Genomic DNA, 24,737 nt, shown 5'->3' on the forward strand with positions numbered 1-24,737 from the left:
GAATCCCTTATTTAGTTTTGCCCTGGGGAGCCGGCAGTCAAAGCTGGCCCCCTTGAAGAGCAACCTTTAAGGGCACATACTTCTTCCCCTCTCTGAGCCTGTCACAGCCAGGAAGGCCCCAATACTCTGCTTTCCAAAGTGCGCACCTAGCACCAACACCGACTACTATGTAAAACGATTTTATGCTTCACGGACATACTTTGCAGTACCTGTTTTACTAAGCCTCATCATGTAACCATTAATGCTTTTAATACTCTTGTGACACTTATTTCGCCGTGTGCACCATTGATACAGCCCCAGAATGACTGTGTGCTGCCTTGTCTAGCAGGTGCCTCCCACCTCTGCTCCCATTTTTTGCCTGCTATTACCACCGTGAACTAACCTGGACCTAGCAGACGGGGCATGACTCAATTGACTTACTGTCTCCATACAGTCGCTAAGCACACTGTTCTTCACCTTATGCTATGCCTGAATTTCTGCTCTTAACCACAATACATTTACCTGGTTAGCATTACATTTCCCTTTGCCTGCTGGTTCTTTACAATACCACAGTACCCTACCTGGACCAATTCACACTACTCGTCCAACCTTTGTCCTTATGCGTATCTGTATATTTGATGTAGCCCCCCGTACTGTGAGATGTGGCTTTTCCAGACTGTCACCTACTCTATTTTGTCCTTATGCGGATCTGTATATCTGATGTAGCCCCCCTCCCCCGTACCATGAGACGTGGCGTTTCCAGACTGCATCTACTCTATTTTGTCATTTATGCTTTTTAAGATCAACCACATGTTTAAACCCAATGCATCGTCTCACGCTGATAGAATCGAACTTTGCAGTTACTATAACTAGCACCCAGATGCCTGAGGGTTTTGTGTGCTGCTATAATTGCAAAAATAAATAAAATAAATAAATGTAATGCTGTCCAAAAACACTCAACCAATTGAAAGGTGCAAATGGATTTTTCCGCCTCTGCTGAGACATTCTTTGCCGGATCTGGGAAAATCTGGCGCCATGCCACCACTGGAGTGTACAGGAACATAGACATGCGTTTACATGCAGATAAGGCACTTAAAGTCTTTCCCCCACCTTTATCCACTGTTTTGTGGGCTCCGTTCCCTTTCCTGAACCTCTTCCTTCTTCTCCTCTGTGCACCTTAAAGTCAATCATTTGTTTGACGGCTCTGTAGAAAGGGTTGATACCAGCCTCGATTTGGTTTGAAATGATCGTATTTTTATTAGAGCTGTGTCCAATTCTCTGGTTGACAGATATGAAATCTGGATTTGGTGTTTCCGTGGGAAGACAGCCTGAGTTTGAAGACTGTCATGAATGGACTTCCTGCCAGGTTCTGAATACATTTAAATTCTGCAATGGCCCTTTGAGCCGATTTGCATCTCTATTGTCATATAACAACTGACTATTAGGCAGCAATTCATGGGAAATGGCTAATGGGGGAAAGTGATCTCTTCCTGTGCAAAATTCCAACACTTCATGTGCTAATGTTGGGTCTTTAATTGTGATGGGCCACAAGGCCAAGTCCAAACAAGGGGTCTCACCGGCTATTTGGTTTATTTGTGTGAGAAAATATCAACTCTATACATGTAGAAATTTACAAAGCTGCTTGCTTGTTTGAAAGCACACAAAAACATGCTTTTTTTGTTGTAATTTATTTAGACCTATGCAAAAAAAAATGCTAGGTGCCTGTTTCAATTAATGTTTCAATTAATGAACAGTGAATTAATACAACCCAACTGTAGGGAAGGCATGGTATCACAAGTATGACACTGACACAATGGTTACAATTTGTAAAACCTTTATTGAAAAGGTTAGGGTTGGAGAAACTACTATTCTGCCCTAACAAAACCTAATGCTTGCCCAATCCCTTGTCTTGTTCAAAAAGGTGTAAATGTATGCAAAGGAAACATTTGTGTTAAACAGAATAACAGTAGTTGAGCCAGCTCTCCTCCTCATGTTAAACCTCACGGAGTAAGGCTGTCCTCGTAGGCAGGATGGCACGATCTGGCTTTGTTTCATACCCTCTTAAGTAGTTCCAAACCATGGCTTGAGGCCCGCCTGGCCTTCCAGCTTAAAGTCTCTTTCTTGACTTACAAAATGTATTCCAACATAAAGTTCACAAAAGTCCCCCTCTGCCAGGTTCAGATCTCACAGCACACAGTTCACGTAGGTCCCCCTCTGTCTGGGTCAGAACTTGCAGCACACAGTTCATGTAGATCCTTTTCGGTCGGGCTCAGACCTCTCACGTCACAGCAAGACACTAATTTGCCAGGGGGCTCTCTTTCCCTAACTTATTGTACTTCGGGTCTCCCTCAATTGGGCTTGGACTCCTTTCGGATGTCAAAGACTTTCAAATGTGTGTGGTTCTTTTACCAGACCGCCGCAGGACCACTTCGACTAAAAGTTAATGTTTTCTATCACTTATCGCTTTTGCTGTCTGGTTGCTTTATAACTTCAAACAATATATCTTTCACAGAGACTTTTGAATGGGCTACTTCCTTTTGCTGGACCACTCTGTTAATTATTATCGCTGATCTCAGAGCTGGTTTTTACTTAAAGGTTCATTCACCAGTCTTCCTTTCCTTGCGTCTCATCCACATGCGCGCAGCCTTCACTTGTGATATGTTTCTACTTCATTTGGTTTAACACACCGGTCTCTCGGGTCGCTTGCCAATTCATCGGCTGTGTGATTCTTTCTTGTTTTGCTATTTTCAATTCACGAGTCAAGCTTAGTACCACAGGCTTGGCCTTGCCTGCACAATTCTGCCATTCACCCGGGAGGGTCGCTGGCGTCCTTGGAACACAATGCATACTTCACTTGTGGGGTGTGGCCTTTTCCACGTGTCTTTTGCAGTTTATCGGAGGCAACGACCTCCAGTAGGGAACGCTTGGTGTTTTCGGCCCGCTGCTCTCTTCCCTTGGTCCGTTGCTCTGCTCCAGTAGGTGTGCCCTCGTCCCACAAGTACTGCTCGTATTTCGTGTTCCGCCTTGCTCAGTGTGTGTTTTTAGGATGTGTCCTTTTATTCGTGTGAGGAGAGCTAACTGGTATCAGGTGTAGGCACTTAGTGTAAAGTGCCTGCTTTGCCTGACCCGATTAACAGGACATGTCCAGTACGATGTGAGAGTTAGTGTGGTTCTCCAGCATGAGGTCTGGCATGGATTCATATGCTCATGAATATTCCCTGTCATCAGGCTGGGAATCCTCGGTAAAGAAAAAATCAGTATCAGTTTCGTTTCTGATCTGTCTTTCTTAGTAGTAACCAATCACTGGTCTCTGGGTCATACTGCCCCCAGCCAATGACTGCCCTCTCCCTAAGCCCCGCCCCTGGCAGCCATCCTCAGATTTTTACCGCACGTTCAAGTGTTGGGAGTCCTCGTGCTATAGCTCTCGAGCTTTTACTGCGTTTCGCGATTTTTCAAAGAGTTTAATCTCATTTTTTCAGTCAATCGAGCCTCACGCTCCACTGTTTCTACTTCCGATAAACGGGGACCCGTTTCGGGATTTTCTACGCCCCTCAAGGGTGACATTTTCATCGAGTTACGCTTCTTGGCGGATTCCAGAAGTTTCTGAGGCCTACCCCGCGGACATGGGCCAGGAGAAAGGAAGCTCGACACCCGTATCCAAGCTGTTTAGGAACTGTCCTGGATGCGGATTACAGAATGTGTTCAAGGAGGACGAGCACTCGAGGTGCCTCTACTGTCTTCACGAAGACAAAACGCACGTGGAGAAGGACTGTGCGTTTTGCATGAACATGTCGGATCGGACTATGAGGGATCGTCAGACCCGTCTCGCCAACTGGCTGGAAGGCAAGAGCCCAGCAGGTGAGAAGAAGTAGTAGTCAGAGCGGTCTTCTAAGTCCTGTGAGGGCGCCCCGGCGACGGGGGCCCAACAGAAGGCAAAGCACAGCGAGTACGCGGGCACCGGGAGCACCGAACGGTCAGGCTCCTCGGCTGCCAGGCAGGGCGCACCTTTACCGACGCCATCAACCTTCGAGCCAACGCTCTAGCTCAGGGAAGAGAAAATCCGAGAACCCGGCTAAGCTTCTGGAGAGGCCCCGGTCGATCTCGAAGGAACCGGCCGAAGGGGAGCGAGGCAGTGACCCTCCCCCTAAGGAGAAGGCCTCAAGCGTGCCCAAGGTGGTGAAGGCCTTGATTCAACCGGCCAAGGCCTCTATTGAGGGAGTCGCTGCGGCCCTGGTGAAGCCTGTGGAGGCTACCCCAGTGGAGGCAACCCTGGGGCCCAGAGTTTCCCTGCCTCCGCGGAGAGAATCCTCTTTTAAGCCCATCGAGAAGACCCCTGTGAAGACCCCGGTGGAAAAAGAGGGGGGGGCCGATGGCCGTTATGGACACGGACACAGCCTCTGAGGAGGAGCTGGTCGAAGTCGAGGAGGGACTGGAGGGATCCCGACGAGGGGGACGACGGGAACGAGGGTGGCGACGATGAGGCTCCTGTGGAGGAGGAGCAACCGTTGCAGCCCGAGCCACAGGACAACTCGGCGGCCATTTTGATGGCTGTCCAAGCCTTAATCACGGAGATGAGGACGAGATCGCCCCTACCCCGACGGACGATCCAACCGAACCGGGTCCGTTGGGGAGCCCTCCAAAAAAGAGGAGGAGGATTCATCCAGCCCCACCCTTTCAGCCCTCATGGCCCTCTCAGCCTTTGTCTCCTTACCCTGGTCCCGAGGGATGACATTGGAACAGATACGGCCACGACGGGGACGGATGACAACAGTGCTGACGACGGGACTGACCTCCTGTCGCCGATTCCTCGGGCATCCCCGCCCGACGAGATTGGCTCCTTTCACGCCATGATTGCCAGGGCGTCCAAGCTTTTCCAGCTCTGCCCCGAAGAAAAGAAGGAAGGCTTCCTCTACCTACGGCGCGAGGCTAAGAGGAAGACGGTCCTCGCGGTGCGGTTGCTGGATGACATCTGGGACGAGGGACTTGCTCTCCTGAAGAACCCGTCCACGACGCCTGCCAAGAGGGACCGGTACGAGAAGAAGTACCGGGTCCCCGACGGCGCCCCTTTGTGCCTTAGGGCACAACCGACCCCGGATTTGGTCGTCTCGGCAGCGGCCAAGAAGAAAGCGGGGGGGGTGCATCGGCTTCAACTTCCCCGCCGGACAGCGAGGGAAAGAAACTGGATGCCATGGGACGACGAGTCATCTCATCTGCGGCAACGACGATTAAGGTGGCCAACGCCCTAGCGATTGTGGCCCGCTACGACAGGGAGTTATGGTACAAGATCGCCCCCGTGTTGGACTTCCTCCCAGACGACAAGAGGGCAGAGGCCCTGGCGATCCTACAGGAGGGTGAGGTGGCATCGGACCACGACATAACGGTGGCCACGGACATTGCCGACACCGGTTTCTTCCAGTTGGGCAACCGCGTTTGCCTTCGACGGTGGGGGTGGCTCAAGGCGACGGATTTCTGCCGTACAAGACGTACAAGCCAATGTTTTGGACATGCCCTTCGAAGGGAACAATCTGTTTGGGAAGACAGCGGATGAGTCCCTTCAGGCCATCAAGGCCGACACGTAGACGGCTCAGGCCTTGGGAGTTCTGCAGCAACGGCGGCTGCCCTTTCGGAACTTCGGAGGCAAGCAAGGTGCCTCCAAAGGCTTCGGCGGCGGCTCCTCGACGTACCGTCAGGCGGCCCGCTCCTCGTCGCAATAAGCTTACAGGGGGCGAGGCAAGTCAGGTGGATCTCGCCGTTGTCGCCAGGGAGGCCAAGGCGGTAAGGCTGCTTCCTAGCAAGACTGTACCGGCTGTTGCGTCGGGCCCCCACCGAAGCACCCCAGTGGGAGACCGGCTGACGAAGTTTGTCAGCATGTGGGAGTCCATCTCCACCGACCGTTGGGTGCTGGATGCCCTTGCCCACGGGCACACTCTGGAATTTCTAAAGGAGTGCCCCCGAATTCCTCCTGTGGCCAAGAAGGAAAACCACGTCCCTCAACTGCTGTTAGAGGTAAGGGCGATGCTCAAGAAAGGAGCCATCGAGCTCGTCCCAAAGAGGCTCAGGGGCTCCGGAGTATACTCAAGATACTTCCTCGTCAGAAAAAAGACAGGAAGATGGTGTCCCATCCTGGACCTGCGTCGACTAAACAGATACATCAAGGCAAAGAAGTTCTGGATGGTCACCCTCCAGCACGGGCTGGGCCAGCTGGAGGAAGGCGACTTCCTATCATCGTTGGATTTGGAGGATGCGTACTTTCACATCCCCATACTAAAAGGACACCGAACGTTTCTCAGGTTTGTGGTCCAGGGACGGCACTTCCAGTTCAAGGCCCTCCCATTCGGATTGAAGTCAGCACCCAGGGTATTCACCAAGTGCCTAGCGCCAGTGGCTGTGCGGCTACTCCTGCAGGGGATCCATGTCTACCCCTACCTGGACGATTGGCTCATCCGAGCAAGGACAAGGGAGCTCGCCGTCGAACACACAGCGAAGACTTCCCCGCTGCTCACGGATCGGGGATTCCCCATCAACTTCGCCAAATCCCACCTGGCTCCGTCGCAGGTCGCACTGTTTCTGGGAGCCAGGCTCGATACAGTAGCGCGATTGGCCTCGCCGTCGGAGGAAAGGACTGGGCAAGGTGCAGCATCTGCTGGCCACGGACGTGGCCAGGGTGAGGTCCATCAAGTCCCTTCTTGGGATGATGTCCTCATGCATCTACCTGGTGCGTCTGTGTAGGCTTCGGATGCGCCCCCTGCAGGAGTTCCTCGACACCCATTGGATGCAAGCGACAGGCAGCTTCGAGGACAAGATCACGCTCAATGAGGTATTCCGCCAAGCGATTCGGTGGTGGGGCACCCGCGCACATCTCGCGGCGGGCACGGACTTTCAGACCCCAGCACACCAGGTGATGGTGACGACGGATGCCTCCCTGGAGGGTTGGGGAGCGCACACCGGAGATCTTCACGCGAGAGGCCTCTGGCTCCTGGAGGAGAGGATGCTCCACATCAGCATACTGGAGCTCTGAGCGGTGTTCTGGGCCCTCAGGTCGTTTCTCCCGTCCCTCAAGGGCAAGGTGGTGAGGATCTTCACCGACAACACCACCACAATGTTCTACATCCGGAAGCAGGGCGGAACAAGATCCCCAGCCCTGTCCAAGGAAGCCCAGGATCTGTGGCACTGGGCCGTTGCCCAGGGGATGTTTCTGGTACCCTTTCATCTGGCAGGGACAAACAACATAATCGCTGACTCGCTCAGCAGGGAGCTGCGCTCGTGCCAGTAGATCAAGTGGATCTACTCTTTCAACGATGGGGCAAACCCCAGATCGACCTGTTCACGACGGCGACGAACTCCAAGTGCCGGAGGTTCGCCAGCAGGTTTCCCCAGCCGAGGAACATGGACGATGCTTTCTCGTTCCCCTGGGACGGCCTGTTCCTGTATGCGTTCCTTCCATTGCCATTGCTACTGCGACGCGTCAACCAGCTGAAGAGGTCCGGTGCAGGATGATCCTCGTCGCACCGGCGTGGCCGAGGCAGATCTGCTTCCCGGACCTTCTGGACTTGTCAGCGTCCCCACCAGTCAAACTGTCGACGGACGCAGATCTTCTCTCCAGAGAAGGAGGCGCCATCCTTCATCACGGCCCGGAGTCGCTGAACTTGCAGGCCTGGCTCCTGCAGCACTAGAGTCTGGAGGGTACGATATCCCGGCGGACTGCAGAGAGGTTATTGCAAAGGCCAGGGCGTCCTCAACTCTCAAGTGCTACTGACACAAGTGGAAGAGGTTCTCTGTCTGGTGCCGTGCACAGAAGATTAACCCTCTACGGATTACGGCCCCTCAAGTGCTACCGTACTTACTGTCGCTGGCCAAAGCTGGACTAGCTTATGCTTCCATCAAGATACATCTGGCAGCGATTTCCCGATACACCACAACTGCAGGACGGTCATCCCTGTGGTCTCATCTCCTGGTGAAGAAGTTTATGAAAGGACTGTTCCGATCGTTCCCGCCGGTGAAGGCTCCAGCCCCGGCGTGGGAGCTCAACGTGGTGCTGACCAGGCTCATGGGCCCATCATTTGAGCCTTTGCATTCGGCTCCTGAAGTTGAAGTTCCTGTTGTGGAAGACAGCGTTCCTTGTGGCCATCACCTCCGCACGACACGTGGGAGAGATTCAGGCCCTATCCTGCAAGCCTCCATACTTTACTTTTCACGAGACGAGTGTGGTGCTGAGGACGCACCCCTCTTTCATGCCCAAGGTGCCGTCGGACTTCCATCTCAACGAGCCCTTGGTGTTACCAGTTTTCTTCCCGTCGCCTTCGTCGCCAGCCGAGAGGACTTTGCACTCGCTGGATGTAGCTAGAGCGCTGAAGTTCTACGAGACCGAACAAAGAGTTTTCAGACATCACAGCTGTTTGCGAACTTTGGACCTGTGAACCAAGGGAAGGCTCTCTCAAAGGCTTCCATTTCCAGATGGCTCTCCGGCTGCATCATGCACTGTCATCGGTTGGCAAACCGACCGTTGCCCGGCCGTCCGAGAGCCCATTCTACCAGAGCGATCACTGCTACCACAGCGTTCCTGTCTGGTGTGCCCCTGCTGAACATCTGCAGGGCTGCTACGTGGAGGTCGACACACACCTTCACGAGATTCTACTGCGTCGACCGGGATTCCAGGGAGGAGTCCAGAGTCGGCCAAGCAGTGCTGCGCAATCTGTTCGCCTGAAGGTGGGCCTGGTGAGGATGTAAGAGTTGCTTAATGTTGAGTTTATGTAATGCTTAATGTTGAGCCTTGCCACCTCCCGTGGTTGTGCATGTGTGTACTGCTATGTATTCTTATATTCATGAGCATGTGAATCCATGCCAGAGCCCATGCTGGAGAAGGAACAAGTTACTTACCTGTAATTGTTGTTCTCCAGCATGGGTCTGGTATGGATTCACATGCAAACCCTCCCTCCTACCCCTCTGCGGCTCTTTACTTGGTCATACTGCCACTTTACGTGCTACCAAATCTGAGGATGGCTGCCAGGGGCGGGGCTGAGGGAGAGGGCAGTCATTGGCTGGGGGCAGTATGACCCAGAGACCAGTGATTGGTTGCTACTAAGAAAGACCGATCAGAAACAAAACTGATACTGATTTTTTCTTTACCAAGGATTCCCAGCCTGACGACTGGGAATATTCATGATTATGTGAATCCTTGCCAGACCCATGCTGGAGAACAACAGTTACAGGTAAGTAACCTGTTCCTTACTCTGAGCAACTCTCTTCCTTGAGTCAGTGTTTGTGAAAATAAAGGGGTGGGGGGAGTTGGGACTTCAGAGAAAATCCTATAAATGGGGCAGAATACCATGTCTCATCGTCAGTTGCCTCACCCTCACACCCAGGTGATCCACCCGCACTGGTGCACCCCCAGGAACTGGCCAACTGGATGACAAGTCCCTGAGGACTAGCAGGTGAGACACCCTTTGGTTTCTTACTCAACTGACAGCAGACTTCAGACACCTCAGTGTGGCATGTGAATAGGGCATCCAGGCTTGCCTTCCCTTTTGCGTTATGTCACAGCTCTGCAATGATAAATGAACAGAATGCAGGAAAAAACTCAGCACAGGATACACCACTCACACATGACCTGTGGCATACTTAGGCGCCTGGCTTAGATGTCTGGGCACACCATAGCTATTCTTACAGATGCAGTTTCACGAATAAAATCCAATAAATAAATCAACGTGCCACACACACTATGTATGTATTGTATTGGTGTTTTATTGGCTGCTGCGTGCATACAAGATACTTCGGAGCACACAAATATAATTGTAATTGTGCACTGCACCTTGACTTGCAAATAAAACCGACAAATCAAGTTGTCCAATGTGTCACATGCTAGCAGTCTACAAACCCAGATATTCTTTTTTCTTTACATTCTGTTACCTATAGATACTCATAGTGGAAGAATGCAAAGAAACACATAAGGCAGGGGTATGTAGTAGTAGTAGTCATTTGTATAGTACCTTAATCACATTAATATGACTCAACATGCTTGCGGTGGGAACGCCTTCGTGGGATTGAAGTCCAAGGTGTGGGAAATTGTGTGAAGGCTAGAATGCGTGTGTGTATTTGCCCAGGATACGTTGTTATTATATATTTTTTTTAATTTCGTTTAGTTTATTCAAACCTTAACATTTTGCACAGTAAAAAAGACCACATCATTTGTTAAATACATCTAAAAAAATATTAATTCATAATATTAAAATAAACATTCCTACCACTCATAAAACATGCTGACAGTACAAGCTATATCTTTAACCAAATTTAAGAACTTCAAAAATGAGGCAATTTTCCCGAAAGTACCACAGAATCTCCAAACAGAATCATCAATCTGTATTAGACCATGCCTCAAGAGTACTTCCTTAGATAGCAACAGCTTCCATCTTAGTTTGAGGAGCAGGTTACTGAGGTATTTATTAGGGATTGGAATAGAATATACACAATAGTTCTTTTTCTTGTGTTCCTTTGTTAGGGATAATCATGAAATCTCTTTGCAGTCTCCACCCAATCTCTGTCAGAGAGAGCCTTTTTTTTACTTTAACTGGATTCCCCAACAATATTTCTCTATCCAGTGCAAGTTCCCACAAAATCTTATCACAGTCATTTACCAACAGACCCAGCAAATCAGTTTGTGTACCCGACGTGGAGTTTATCAATTGTTGTCTTAAGGGTTCATACATTGAATCAACAATAGTATTTATTATTTTGCTGAGCAAAGACAATTTTTTCCAATTCACTGTCGCCCTTAGTGAGATTAGACCTAGCTCATAGTGGATAGCCGCCATTGGAATAATATTTGGGACTTTCAAACATTTCCTCCACACCAGTGCTTCAATTGTTTGGTCGTGGCCAAGGACTGACTCACTAAGGCATTCAGTACCATAAACCAATTTTGGGATTATCTTGCCCTCATAAAACTGAATCGCAGGCTTTATAGAAAATCTCCCAAACGTATCCAATTTCATGAGTTGAACAGATAGGGCTATAGCTTCCCATACTTTCACACAAGATGGCACAGCGAAAATATGGAAACTCAGATAAAGCCTATAGCCAGAGCCCCAAGTCTAGAATCTCCCAAATCCCGCACCAATTTTCGGCGTCTTTTACCTCTCGTAAACTGCAGAATGCTTGTCTTAAACGGATTGATCTTTAACCCATTTGATAAAGCATATTCCGCAAATCCGTTGATAAGCCTTTGAAGTGCTATCTTGGTAATATTGAATAATAAAAAAGCATCCGCATATGAAAGCCACTGGACCTTTGTCACTTCTATTTTTGGAGGCACGAAGGCTAACTGGTCCAGATGCTCCCCAATATCGGACACATATAGGTTCAAGAGGCAAGGGGCCAACACGCACCCCTGCCTCACCCCCTTATGTACGTCTATTCGATGCAAGAGGTCACCCTCTTTAATAAGTCTGACTTTAATAGCAGAGTTAGTTTACAGTCCCATTAACACTTTCAAGAGGCCCCCCCCCACCGGCAGACCCCACTTATGTAATTTAGCCGACAGCATCTTACAATCGACACTATCAAAGGCATTGGATAGATCTGTTCATGCTATATAAATATTCCCCTCCGTTTTTCCCCATACTTGATCTTGAAATAAACATAATCGTACCATTTAAGGACGTGGCATGGCCTTTTCTGAATCCAGTTTGTAGTTTGGATAATCGATGTATAGATGCCGCCCATTGTTCAAGATGAAAAGGATAAGTAGTTAAGAGTGCTGGCTGGGCTCCAAAAAGCTACCTGTGAATTCAGGCACATGGATGGGTGCTAAGTGGGGGGAATATGTGAGATAGCAGCAAAGACTTGTTAAGTGACCAGCAAGACTGAATGTTGTTGTGGGTCGGCCCTGTGAAATAGGTGTTGTGAACTGTGTTTAAGCCCAGGATGATGGTTATGTCCAGCAAGACTGAATTGTTGACGTAGTCATCGATGCATTCTTGCATGCGGGTGGGTTGCCATGCCTGTGGCCGAAGTTCAGTGAAGAGGTGCGTGTATACTTACCTTGAAGCTCAGACAGAGCCTTGCATGTGAAGTCATTTGGTACTAATGCCATCTGTAAAAGGCTGCGTTATCTCTAGGTGGAATAGAACATGCTGGCCTAATAATAATCTAAGCGTAATAGAAAGGCTATCCTCCTGGAGCTTATGAATCCAATTCCAAATTTCTTCTCAGTGCATATAAGCAATCCCCATAAATCTTTTGAAAAGTACACAGGCTAACAGAATGGATACTCTCAGTGTGTGGTCAAGGCCGGGTGCAATAGACTGGAGAACCCAGTACTTATTTCATGCCCTGGGCAGGCTATCCTCATACATTTTCTAAATACAATACCACCTACCCTCAAACTGACAGGACTATATACGGTATGTGTGTGCGCACCAGGCTGAGGGAAAGGGCGGGGCAGGTGGGCTGTTGTGTGTTTATGTGTATGTACACGTTACTTTTTGGTGTTTTGATGTGGGTAAGATAGATGCATGTGAACAATGCAGTGATGAATGAAATAGGGGTAGGAGAGAGGGTTTAAGATTGCCATGGTGAATAGCGAGGTTTTGAGAGGCTTCCTAAAAGAGAGATAGTTGCCAGTGACGAGGATGTAGAGTGAAAGGAGTTCCAGATCAAGGGGGCTTGGATGGGTAAAGGTGATCCTCTCAATATGGTGGAGTTGTAATGGGGGATAACTAGCAGAAGAGCAGATCTGGTGTTATGGAAGGCGCAGTGAGTGTTGCCCATGGCTTTGAAGGTAGTCTGTTGGCCGATAGGGAGCCAGTGTAGTACTCTGATTGCGGGGCCAATATGTTCTCTTGGTGAGAGGGCAAGGAGAGTTTTGGATTCCTTGGAGCATCTTGAGGTTTATGCTGGACCGCCTAAGTAAAAGGAGTTTGCATTGTCTGTGGGAGAGGATGATGGCAAGGATTGTAGAGACTCTGTGTGGGTAGGAGAGGTACGGGAAGTTTCACCTGAGGATGCGTAGGTGGAATAGGCAGGTTCTGGACACACAGTTGATATGGTGGGAGAGTGATAAATTTGAGTCCAGCGTGCATCCGAGATCTTTTACAGAAGTAGATATTGCAGGAGCGGATTTTAGGGAGTGTGCCCAAGGCATTGGTTGGGGAAGGAGTGAGGATTTGCTGCATATTAGGATCTCCGTTTTTCATGGGTTGAGGAGGAGGTGGTTGGCCGTCATCCCTAGTGGTCGATTTCAGAGAGGAAGGTGGAGAGGTGAGGGCGGGGGGAGGCTGACGTCTTAGGGATGTTGAGAATGATCTGGGTGTCATGCACATAGTTATAGCAGAGAAGGTTATGAGACCGGATGAGTGCAGGGAGTGGGAAAAGGTAGATATTGAAGTAGAGGGGAGACAGGGAGGCTCACTGTGGGACCCCTTTTGGAACAGGGCGAGAGCAGGAGGTGAAAGTGGGGAGGAGCGTAATTTGCAAACTGTTCGAACGGAAGGAGGAGATCCTTGTTAGAGCTGAGTATTTGGTCCCTAAAGAGTGGAGCCGTCTGCAAGTTATGGTATGGTCAATGGTGTTGAAGGCGACGGGTCGAGGAGGATGAGTGCAACGCATCCTTCCAAGTCTGCTGTTCTTTTTAAGTCATCCCAAACCGACACAAATGAGGACTCGGTTCCTCAGAGGGGTCTGAAGCCCATTTGGGCTGGCTCACGGAGATTGATAGTTTCTGTGAAGAGGTAGAGCCATTTGTACATGGTGCGGTCCAAGAGTTTGTCAATGAAGCGTTTGTTGGAGATGGAGCGTTAACTGGAGGAAAGGAGAGGATCGAAGAAAGGTTTTTTGAGGAGAGGTTCGACGTAAGAAGTTTTGAGGGCTTCGGGGAAGATACCAGAGGAGAGGGGCTGGTTAATAATGGACTGTGCAATGCTGCCTGAACATGCCGTTAGGATGTTCTTAAGAAGGGTAGGGGGCAAGGGTCTCAGGGGGAAACTGAGGGTCGGCTTTGTGCTAGAGGTCTGAGGAACTCAGGGTGTGAGATGGGGGTGAAAGAAGAGAGGACCCGGCATAGAAGGAGGAGTAGGGCTGGGACCGGGTCAGGATGTAAGGGAATATACATCTTTGCTTGACATCGTCCATATGGATTAGGGATGTAGTGGTGAGAAAGAGGCTGGCATGTGGTCAGTGTTGGCTATTTAGCCAATGTCAATTTGCATTTAAGGATTTGGGGTACACATATTTGGGAAAACTAAAGTACATGTCCTAGAATTAAAGCTGCTGTTGGCTGGATGGGAGGTTTCAGGCATGTGTGAGGCTTCTTATCAATGCTTAAAGGATTGTTGGAATGTATTCTATAGTCTGATCAAGCTAACCAATTCCATGTCTGAGTCTCTCCACCATTCATAGCCTCCAGGCCCACATCAACCTTCAAGCCTGTTATTTTTCTCTCCTTTTGCTACTGGTAGATCTGCATTTCCATTGGGAAAATTAAAGGTTAGGATTGTGTAACAGGGCCAACATGTTAATAATATTGCTGTATGATATGCTTAAAAAGTGCAACAACAAGAGAAGATTTACCAACAGGCCACTTTCTGTAAAGGCAAGTAGGGTCAGGGAAAAGTCAGTGCTGCATCAGTGTTCCTGACTCAGCCACTTATCTCATCTGTAAAGGAATACGATTCAGGTGGAAAATGTTGCCTTCCAAGATTGTATGAATATACTATGCCTCTTCAAGTTGGTAGCGATTGGGAAGAGACAGCTTAATGTTGGATGGGCCTAAACCAGATTTTAAACTTCCTTGCTCCTATAATTAAGTTGGGCAATAATGGTAACGTCTTTTAAAAATGGAAACAGATCATTCTATTATTGGTGTGCGCTTTAAAAAATGGTTAAAGAATCACTCGCACCTTTTTTTGCATGCAACTTTCTTTTGGTACATTGGCTTGGTGGGTTAATATGCCTGCTGCAGTGATTTAAGTGAACCCTGCTGCAAGATCTCTGCCACAGGTTCTTAACCCCCTTCCTGGGCGGCCAGACAATCGGCTACTGCCGGCCTGGGGGCTGGGTTTCAGCCTCCACAGACACACTTCAAAGACCCAGGTCTTGCCCTGTGTCTTATAAAAAGAGCTGCACAGCTCAACAGAAACACAAACTGTTTGTCGACCCTGAACGGGGACCCCAACAGTCAGGAGGTTCACTGTTAACTCAGTGTCCTCCACTTTTCCTCCTTTTCCACAAAACAGTCCCACCCTAGAAAAGAAGGGAGAAGAACAAAGGAAGAGAGCAACAGGGCACTGTACGGTGACCACAACAAGTCGTGGGACAAGAAAGGTGGCATGGGCCAGAGGGGATTGATTACCTCTGGACCCGGTGCCCAAAAGTATGATATCAGATAGATATGTGATTATTGTTATTGTTTTCATAACCATATCCGTGACAATAAAATCCTACAGCCTTTTGTTGCCAACACTTGCAAATTGTGTGGTCCAACTCTTCTTTTTCCAGGGAGGGTGGGTCGGATGTGAACTTGCATGCATATGGGTCCATGAGTTATGCCAGAGGCAGGTCTGCTTCTCAACGTTTCAAGTCATAAAATGTATGCTATGTCATTTAGTGAAATGTTATCTCCACCCTTTCATCATTTTTTTTAATTTTAATAATGCAGATTGCTTTTTAAAAAACGAATATAGATATATAAAAAACAACTGCGCATGTGTTATTTTTCTCTCCTTTTGCTATTGCGCTACAGTTTTCAAATCTCTAAAAGTGGCATGCGACAGGGTGGGGCTTCTAAAAATATGGGATGTGCTTCAAGTCTGACTTTTGCTTCAATCAAAAGTGGCAACCAACTCGAAGGTGAATACAGGCTGGCAACTGTCCCGTATTTTGCCCGATTATCCCATTGCAATGTGCTCTGTCCCTCGTCACACTGATAGCCTGTATGGGACGGGTAAAAGTCCTGCATTGTTCATCTGAAGTAGTATTAGATGTCAGATGTCTTCCCAGTTTAGCAGGGTAGGCATTGGACAGCAAAGGGAAGTGCTGCCTCTGAGGTGCTTTGCGTCAGCAAAGAGGGATACACGGGTTCATGGGCCAGCACAAGGGTGCCTGCTGAAGAGCTTGTGTCCCTTAACAGGTGTGAATGGTGGGGGATAACTTGGAGGAAAGCACAATGCTGCATGCTGTGTGGAATAGTGACTGAAGCAGCATCCCCCAAGCAGCTCTGCATCTTTTTTTTTTACTGCAGTTGTAAATCCCAAATGAGAATTAACACAGTTTGAAAACCCAAAGGAGATTTGTTTAGGCTTGCATACCTTTGGAGGCTTCTGTATTCTTGCATTCAGGATGGCAAAAAGAAAGCTGTACTCCCTCGTTTTACTCAACATGTTAGTCTGTTCAGTTTCTTATGAGATTTTATTTTTACTTTTCAGGGCAATGCGGTACAACTAATTATTATTTCATCTCTTGAATCCCAACCCCTAACACATACTTATAAGAACTATAGTTGTGAATATATGTGGTCAAGTACTTCAATCGCAGACTGGACCCTGTTCCTGGTTTCACCACTTAAGCAATGTTTGTGATCCTGAGCAAATCACTTAAACCCACATTGCCTGATCTGCCATCTCTCCCTAGAAGTGATTTAGTGTACAGCTTTTGATAATAAAACCTCCTCTTTAATGGTTTACTGAACTTTAGAGTTCTTACAGTGATGAGCATTCACATATTGCATAGCATACATGGAGTTGTCTCTTGGCTTATACATGGAAACTTCTATTACTGTCACTACCAATTATGATCTAGAGTATCAAATAATGACAATCTTTGTAATGTTATTTTCCATGATGTCAATTCTGATAATGTCTCAAAAGATCCATATGAGTGGGTCTTAATGTCGTTTGTTGCATAGGGCCTCGGCAATCCCAAAACATGCTTTGGAGAGAAATCCAACTGGTCATTTCCATGATGCATAACACTCCTATATTGATGTTATATTTGTGAGGGGCTTGTGTTAATAAAAACACTTTTGCAACTAAAGTTAACATGCAAGTGGATGGGGCGGGGAAAAGGGTGGTGCGGATGATGCCACCTGAACCCGCGCACAACACAACCTGCTTCTGATGAACCACTGCATCTAAAATGTTCTGTGAAACCATGTTGGCCATCCTACTTGAACATGAAGTATTAAAAGTATGCACTGTTGAAGTTTAAAGAAGAGTCTCTTCCCTTCCTCCTCTGCCCTCAGTTCCCTAACCCTCTAGTTCAGACGATCACCGGGCGAACACTTAAACATTTGCTGAAGAACCCGACACTGTGGTCTCACTGGACCCCAGACCAGGAAATGTTTAGTCAGCCTACTTTACCTTATGCTATTGCTGAAGTAATCTTTTGAATGCTTTGTCTTTTACCTGCAGCTTATCTACGGCTGAGATAGAAGAGCGGGCTCGCCTCCTCTGCCTCTTTGAGACCCTGAAAAGCAACCCGCTGGCCTTTCACGAGCACATGGCCAAGTACGTCTACCCCAGCATCGAGAGCCGGGACCTGCCGCGGCTGCTCTACTACTTCTCCCTCCTCGAGAGCTGCGGCGGCGCGCACTTTGTGAAGCATGCAATCAAACCCGACACTCATCTCAAGCTGCTGAAGAAGCTGAAGGCCATTGCACCAGGTACAGCGCCGCGTTCATGCTTGGAATAAATCTGATAAGTAAATACACCGGAATCAATTTTGCGAGCACTGACAAGGTCACGCTAAGCAGCCTAATACCATCGCCGCGGCTGCTCTTAACCATATCGGACACCTCCAGTCGGTCAACAGCATGCGCCGGCGATAGCTTCTTAGGCCTCAACTTTGCCTCGAGGTCGATATGAAGACGTCAAGATCATCTCTTAAGGGGCAAATGAAATGCAGAAAATAATGCAGTTAAATGTGTGTCTGCATGGGCCTTTTAAAGCGCAGTGTACATGGTGTAGTTTAACCTTGCCAGTTAAAGCAGCCATTGCATGAATGAACTGAAAGAAAAGATCACTGCAACCTTGTCACCTGAATCTCTACTTTCTTAGTATCCCCGCCGAATAAATTCCACACTTTGGATCCAATACAGTAGAGCACAAGTCATTGAATCCGAGATGTCGCTATGCAAGGCCCCTGCAACATTAACCAGTTACGGGTCCATGATTTAAGGGCTCGCTCCAGGTATATACTTCGGCTTGCTAGACTCAGGCTTGAGATTGAGCAGGGCCATGTCTGCCTTTCACCCTAACATTGTTGATGAATTCATATTCCTTCAGCCGAGTAATACGAACACGTAATTAATTGTACAAAACGTGATACTGTCACTATGTGTGTGTGTTTTCTACCTTGGTGAGTTTTGCACTGCAGCAATATACCTAAGATGGAATCAGAATGTCTTTTAAAAATGGAAAAAGTGCCCCGCGCACCACCTCTGGGGACCTCCACTTATGACCCATGGTCTGGGTACTTCACTCTAGCTGCTGAGGTGCTCCACATTTTCCATGTATTAACCAGCACTTACCATAGACCCAGCCATCCCAAATTCTGGCACTACAGGTAATGCTATTGCCGGCACCTTTCTGGGACACAGTACAAATTGATACTTCAGGAATACATTGGTCCAGCGAAAACTCTACCTCCACTTGTACTTTTGAGCTCTTTTATCAATTTGTACTTCCATCACACTCTCCCTTGCCTTTTGACATTTCCTGCAAGCCAGCTGATAACGTTTTAATGATATCCTGTAGAACATCATTTATGCTACTCGATAGCCAAGGGGAATTACAAAACCAAACTTGGCGACTCAGCACTGAGAAATCCTCATTACTGGCCACTGGGAATGTGTTTCACTCATCGATACGAAAACTGAACTAGTGTTCCTCACTGGGCACATGAGATATAATATTATGGCTTTTCGCAATGTTTACTATGCCTCGCAGCCCTAGTTCCCAGACAGTGCTTGTTCCCTTGAAAAATAGTAAACATCCCTCATTAAACATTAGCGTCTACAGGAACGTCAACGTAGTGATGCAAGCCTTACAGGCTCATTACAAGTTTTCCGGTCTGGAAATAAAGTGCCTGTAATAACGTATACCAGCACCTTTCCAGACCAGAAAACTACAAGTCTGCCGGTTGGGGCTCTCATCCACAGTCGGCTCTGTGGCTTTGCTCTGTACTCAAGTAGCGTTTCTACCATTTCCCAGTCAACTCGATCTGTGGGAAGGCTCCGTCCTTCCTTCCGCCTGGACCGTTGCACAGCAGAGACCCTTTAGGAAGTGCCTGTCGTGGGGACGCCGTCTCCCTGAGCCTTTCGGATTTTCCGGTTCTGCATGCAGCTCTCGGGTTCCTCGACCCACGTCAAGAGGAATTAGACTCTACGCTCAGTGGTTTTGAATGTCCAGGCACCAATAGAATTGGTACAACTACTAGCGTGCATACCTTGGTTCCGCCAGGTTTTCTTCATTGTTCTGGCCTTCTTCCTCATCCCAGTACTTTGAGTCAGAGGGGAATATTTAGGAACTTTCATGTTTGTCATAGAAGGATGGTCTTTTTCAACATGACAATAGGATAAGGAGGATTGGGGAGTTTGGGTCCTGGTGCCAAATTCGGATGTTTAAGTGGGATAGCATGTTTTCTCTGGAATATCGTTCCAGAGGGCATAGGCGAATTCCCTCTTCATATGGTCCTCCCGCGTATTGCCACCCCCAGGAGGTCTACTGGACTGTGGCCGCACCACCCTGGCCACGAGGAGAGGGATTCCTTGTGAAAGTAGTGACGACATCGCCAGATTCGTCACAACAGGTAGAGCAGAAAGACTTAATTCTCCAGGATAGGCTGGTAGAAAAGCAAAGTTAGGCCCAGACACTCGCACAATAAATGACACCATAAATAATACATTGTAAAAATATATACATTTATTTAGTATTGCGCTGAGGTCAAACACTGTTAAATGGGCACATAGAAAATGTGCCAACAAAGCATGCACATAACAAAACCACAGTAATGGGTTAAACATTTATTCTGCCTTTCTCTAGGCAATACATTATAGAGCACTATCCTAACTGGGGAGTACTGACATTATGAACAATGGTTCCTACAAAGAAGGAAAGAAACAGGGATAGGCACTTTAAGACACAAAGAGTGAACTGCAGTGAATTTTAATACAAAAACGTATATAAACTTACCAGCAATCGCTACAATTATAATTTCTGTTCAGAAAGATCCAGGCCCCACGGGGAACCTGTTAAAGTCACTGTTCAGGATCCAGTAAAGTTTCCTAAGGTTGCTCCCATTCAATCAATCAGACAAACCCAAAAGGCCTGCTGCAGTAATGTGGAAATGTTTTATATATTCCTGGTTTACCCCACTGGTGCAGCAGGAAGGATTACCAGCCAGGATGATAGCCAGAGGGAGCCCCGAAGATGAGTTACAGCCCACGATTCAAGAGCTAGAAGTCCAGGGAGAGCTAGTTTCTGAAGCCCACACTTTAGTATGACAAACTCCAGTGGGATAGGGGTCTCTCGAACGCCATATGTTCTCAGTCTTAGGGCATCCAGAAGAAGAGAACCAACCATGGGATGAGGTTTAAGATCCTTAGATGACCCAGGATCACTGGGTGCAGAGGTGATTTTCTTTTTTGGATTATGTTAGGCTAGTGGTGGTTAGGACATCTAGATTGACCCACAACCTGGCCTAGTTCATGAGGAGACATAAATGACAAAGAAGGCAGTAGAACAGACAATCCATATGAGGAAGAACACAGCAGTAGCATGAGAAGCACTCTGTAGAAACCAGCAAGGCTCACAGGTCAGCCCAGTAGAGCGGGAGTGTACAGACAACGAGCAAGACAATTGTCCCATTGGGAAGAAAATGGCTGGATGCGATGCAAGACATCCCATGATGGAGCTCAGATGGAGTACCTAGTTTCTAGGCCGGAATCACTTAACTAGGAGAGACCTCTGACTTTCTGGCGTTTGACTGCGAAGGATGTTAATGGGGCACAGCAGCTGCAGACGAGGAAGTGTCGAGCAAGGATGGCTAGTCCAATCAGCAAGGCAGACTGGAAGACTTAAAGGGGCATCCCAGCAGGGAAGCAAGGACAAAGGTGCAGGGCACATCCAGCATGACTTCACCATGACCCTCTGCACCAGCCCATTCCCACAGCAGCCTTCAGGTGAGTTCAGGAATGCATCGGAAGAATGCACAGGGCCTTGCCCTGTGAAACGTATTCACTCAGGGCAGTGCACAAAGATTTAGCTATACAGCCAGTCAGGACTTGCCAGACAAAACGCCAAACACATGGCCACTCCCATACAGGAGGTAGACTTGAATTTCTGGGGGACTTTAAACCAGTTTACTCAGTTGTAAATTAAAACACAGGGTCCATTTATGGGCTCAGGATGTACCTACATCAGCACAAGCAGCCATGTTGGCAATGCCTCATAGTCCACATAGACAAGGAAAGACCAAAAAACAAAATGGCAGGGGGATGGACTTAAAAAGAAAATACCTTAGCACCTTCTTGCGTACCACAGAAGTACAATGGGCTACTAAAGCAATAAAAATTACTACCGGTATTAAATTACAACTACCTCCAGCCTACGCTTGAACACCCTTTCAGTGTGATACAATTACCCTGGGATCAAAATACTCTGCTTAAAAAAGCACCCGTGACTGGTAATTATTTTGTTTTTAAATTCTTTTTATTAGCATTTATAAACATACATTTGCGGCATTGACCTTTGTGCATTATTTCAAGCGTAATAGGTGTACATTCAAGGCTAACTGTAATCACAAGAAATAGTTAAACATATTTAACAAAAAACAACAAGATTCTCCATGCATATAAACTAGGTATTTAACATTTTGGTTCTATGCTCAGGCCAGGTGTGCGGGGACCTTCAATGGCCAGTCTTTCTTAATGTTGGGGTCATGGTATTCATCGTTATGCTTAGCCTAGGGGCATAGGAGGTACTAGACAGGGCGCAGAGCTCAGGGAGTCAGGATATCAATGCAGCTTTTTACAGAGTGATGTGATATTCACGGTGGCTTGTCACCAGAGGGGTGAAACGTGCCCCCAATCAGTAGCCTCCAAGACTCATAGGGTACTCCAGTGGTAGCTTCAAGGTTGTGCGCTGATCTAACCCACACTCTGGACTCCGCCTCAGCCAAAGTCTCAAAGTCCCTGTACCAGCGTAAATGCCGCAGGCCCCCAGTTAATTTCCAGGCCATGACGATACACCGATTAGCAAGAATGCACACCATGTCCATAAACTTAATGACATGTTTATGTTTGCTATTGCTCGGGTATGCTCCCAGCAGACACTCTTTTGGGCTCCAGGTATACCTTGTAACCCCAACCTTTCTACACACCTGTGTGCAAGCCCCCTCACTGCACCTGCACACACTTTCATCAGTGGGGGTCCTCACTGTGTGTCCAGTCCAGGGCGCAGACACCTGCCTGTTAATACCCACCGTCCTGTAGTAACAGCACTCGCTTCACACCAAGCACCCAGTACCTGTGCTTCCCGTAGGGCCAGTCTTCGCATCAGAGAGCAACAGATCTTCCTAGGTCTTCTCGTATCCCACGTGTCCTTCACGTAGAGAAGGTACTCAGAATCTGTGCAGCACACCAACTGCACAGCAGGCGTCACACTGCCCCATAGTGCACTCTCTCAACCCCTGACAACCCAGCACAAGGAGGGCACAATGTCAGCCAGACCTCCAGTCGGCAGGTCTCCAATTAACATTCAATTCTTGCAGTACTTGAAATGGGTCTTGTGAGGGGCGCAATCGGACTGGTGCCAACACTAGCCACCAGCAAGCAGATTGAGCAGTGTAGATACACAGGGGGAAGGGTCAGATCCCCATTCAGGCAGGGCCGTAGTGCAGCAGCAAGTGCTTAATATATGTCCCAGTGTGGGCCATAGTTAGGTTGCCTCCAACTGTAGCACCCTGAGAGCAATTCAAGCAAAGTAAATCACACAAGGGGAGAGCTCAAATCCCAGGTCCGTATCACAATAATAGTTTTCATGTCTCTGCTACGCCTGCTTCGGTGTGGCAGATACTTCAAAGGAAAGCAGGCAGTCCCACTTCACAGGCACCGGGTGTCAGTCAGTACACCCGGGCTCCTCTTCAGGTCCCAATCCGATCCTCGTTAACGGGCAGTCACCCCGTCTGCCACACTGCACGGGTCCGCTCACCTTCTCTATGGTCAGGGATCTGTGTGTGCCAGTCTCAGAGGCGTAGACAGGGTAGGGCCTGAGGGGCAAGGCCCACCCAAAATCTGTAAATGCCCACTCAGCAGCTCTGCCAGCCCCGCAGGTAGGAACGTATGCAGATGTGTGAACAGCAAGTGCTTCAGTCCGGAGTATGCACTCACTGCGAGCAAGCCGGCCCAGGTCCCATGCAGCCCAAAGCTGCGGGCCCACCAGTAGTTCACTCAGCACCCTGGCCACTCCAATGATATTGTTCTGCGGGCCAGCACCTCCTTCCCTCCTCCTCCTCCTCACTGCAACGCGGCTCCGGCCGCCATCTTTACTCTGATGGGGCCAGGGTTTCTGGCGCTTGTTCTCCGGCCCAATCAATCCGATTACAATTGGGACAACGCCTCTCAGCAGGGTGCTGGTTTCCCCTGCAGGATGGTGCCCCCTGCTTGCGGTTAGAATTATCAGCTACTGCCAAACAACAGGATTGATGAAGGATTTCGAAGGGAGATCCGTGTTTTCACAGCTCACTACATGGGCTCAGGCCACGTGCCCCCACCCCCCTGGTAATCATAAGGGCTACTAATGGCAAAACATCAGAAACAGGGTTGCAGTGACTGGGGAATTCAGTAGAAGTAAAAACAAAATATATGTAATTAAAGCCAGGAAGAGGTTTGAGGGAAACCTCAAAGCTAGTGTGTGAAACCAGATGGTGTCTCACCCGCTAGTCGCAGAGATCTCTCATCCAGGTGGCCAGGATGCTTTTGGATCCAGTTCTGGGGTTGGACCAGTGCAGGAGGATCACCTGGGTGAGGGGACTGCAGGGAGTGGGACACTGAATGGTGAGACACAGTATCCCCTTCCCTGTAACACCTTTACCCCAGCCTACCAGGTAGGTTCTTAGGAACTCAACCTCCACCCCTTTCACAACACAAACACTTTCTCACGGACAGCCCGCAATGAGAGAAAATGGACTAACATCCGAGCCGTGTAAATGACATGTCCCTGTAACACCTTTATCACATCCTACCCAATGGGATATTTAGAAACTAACCCACCCCCCCTTTTTCCTGCACTAACACTTTTACACGGACAACCCAACTGGGAGAAAACAGACTCACACCCGAGCCGTGAACTCAACATGTCCCAATACTATGGTCAGGCAGGGTCAGGCAATTACTGACAAATCACGCACACCAGACTTCATTACACTTCCCCACACGGATAAAAGGCGGAGCACGAGAGCACACTGAGCGAGGCAAAGCACACAAGGAAACAGCAGTTCCAAGATGACAGTTTAATAAGAGGAGAAAGACTGCGAACAGAAGATGATCGTAAGGAGGGAAGTTCCCGTGACCTTTTCGACAAGGAACCGTTATAGAAACCGAGAATAGAAAGCGTAAAACCAGGAAACCAGGCTGAGGAATCCTGCATTGGGTGTTGGGGGTACAAGGGACCCTCCCCCGTCGAAAAATCAAGGCGGGGGAATCGCCAGCTCCTGTGGTACTGTCTTTGGCTCCAACAACAAAGCAGCCTTTGACAGAGTGGTCCGACACT

At 48.4% G+C, this 24,737-nt stretch overlaps 1 protein-coding gene across 3 annotated transcripts in view; it reads left to right on the forward strand.

Annotated features, from left to right (window-relative positions):
• The window catches only part of NBAS (NBAS subunit of NRZ tethering complex), a 3,456,930-nt gene that overhangs the window by 2,297,135 nt on the left and 1,135,058 nt on the right, over positions 1 to 24,737 (forward strand). For all 3 annotated transcript variants that reach the window (XM_069605942.1, XM_069605943.1, XM_069605944.1), the window contains one exon: positions 17,379 to 17,629. In XM_069605942.1, coding sequence (XP_069462043.1) covers positions 17,379 to 17,629 — 251 coding nt within the window. The remainder of the gene's footprint in view (positions 1 to 17,378; positions 17,630 to 24,737) is intronic.

This window comes from Ambystoma mexicanum, chromosome 4p (assembly GCF_040938575.1).
Source record: "Ambystoma mexicanum isolate Mex_15411 chromosome 4p, UKY_AmexF1_1, whole genome shotgun sequence".
NCBI classification, from domain to species: Eukaryota; Metazoa; Chordata; class Amphibia; order Caudata; family Ambystomatidae; genus Ambystoma; species Ambystoma mexicanum.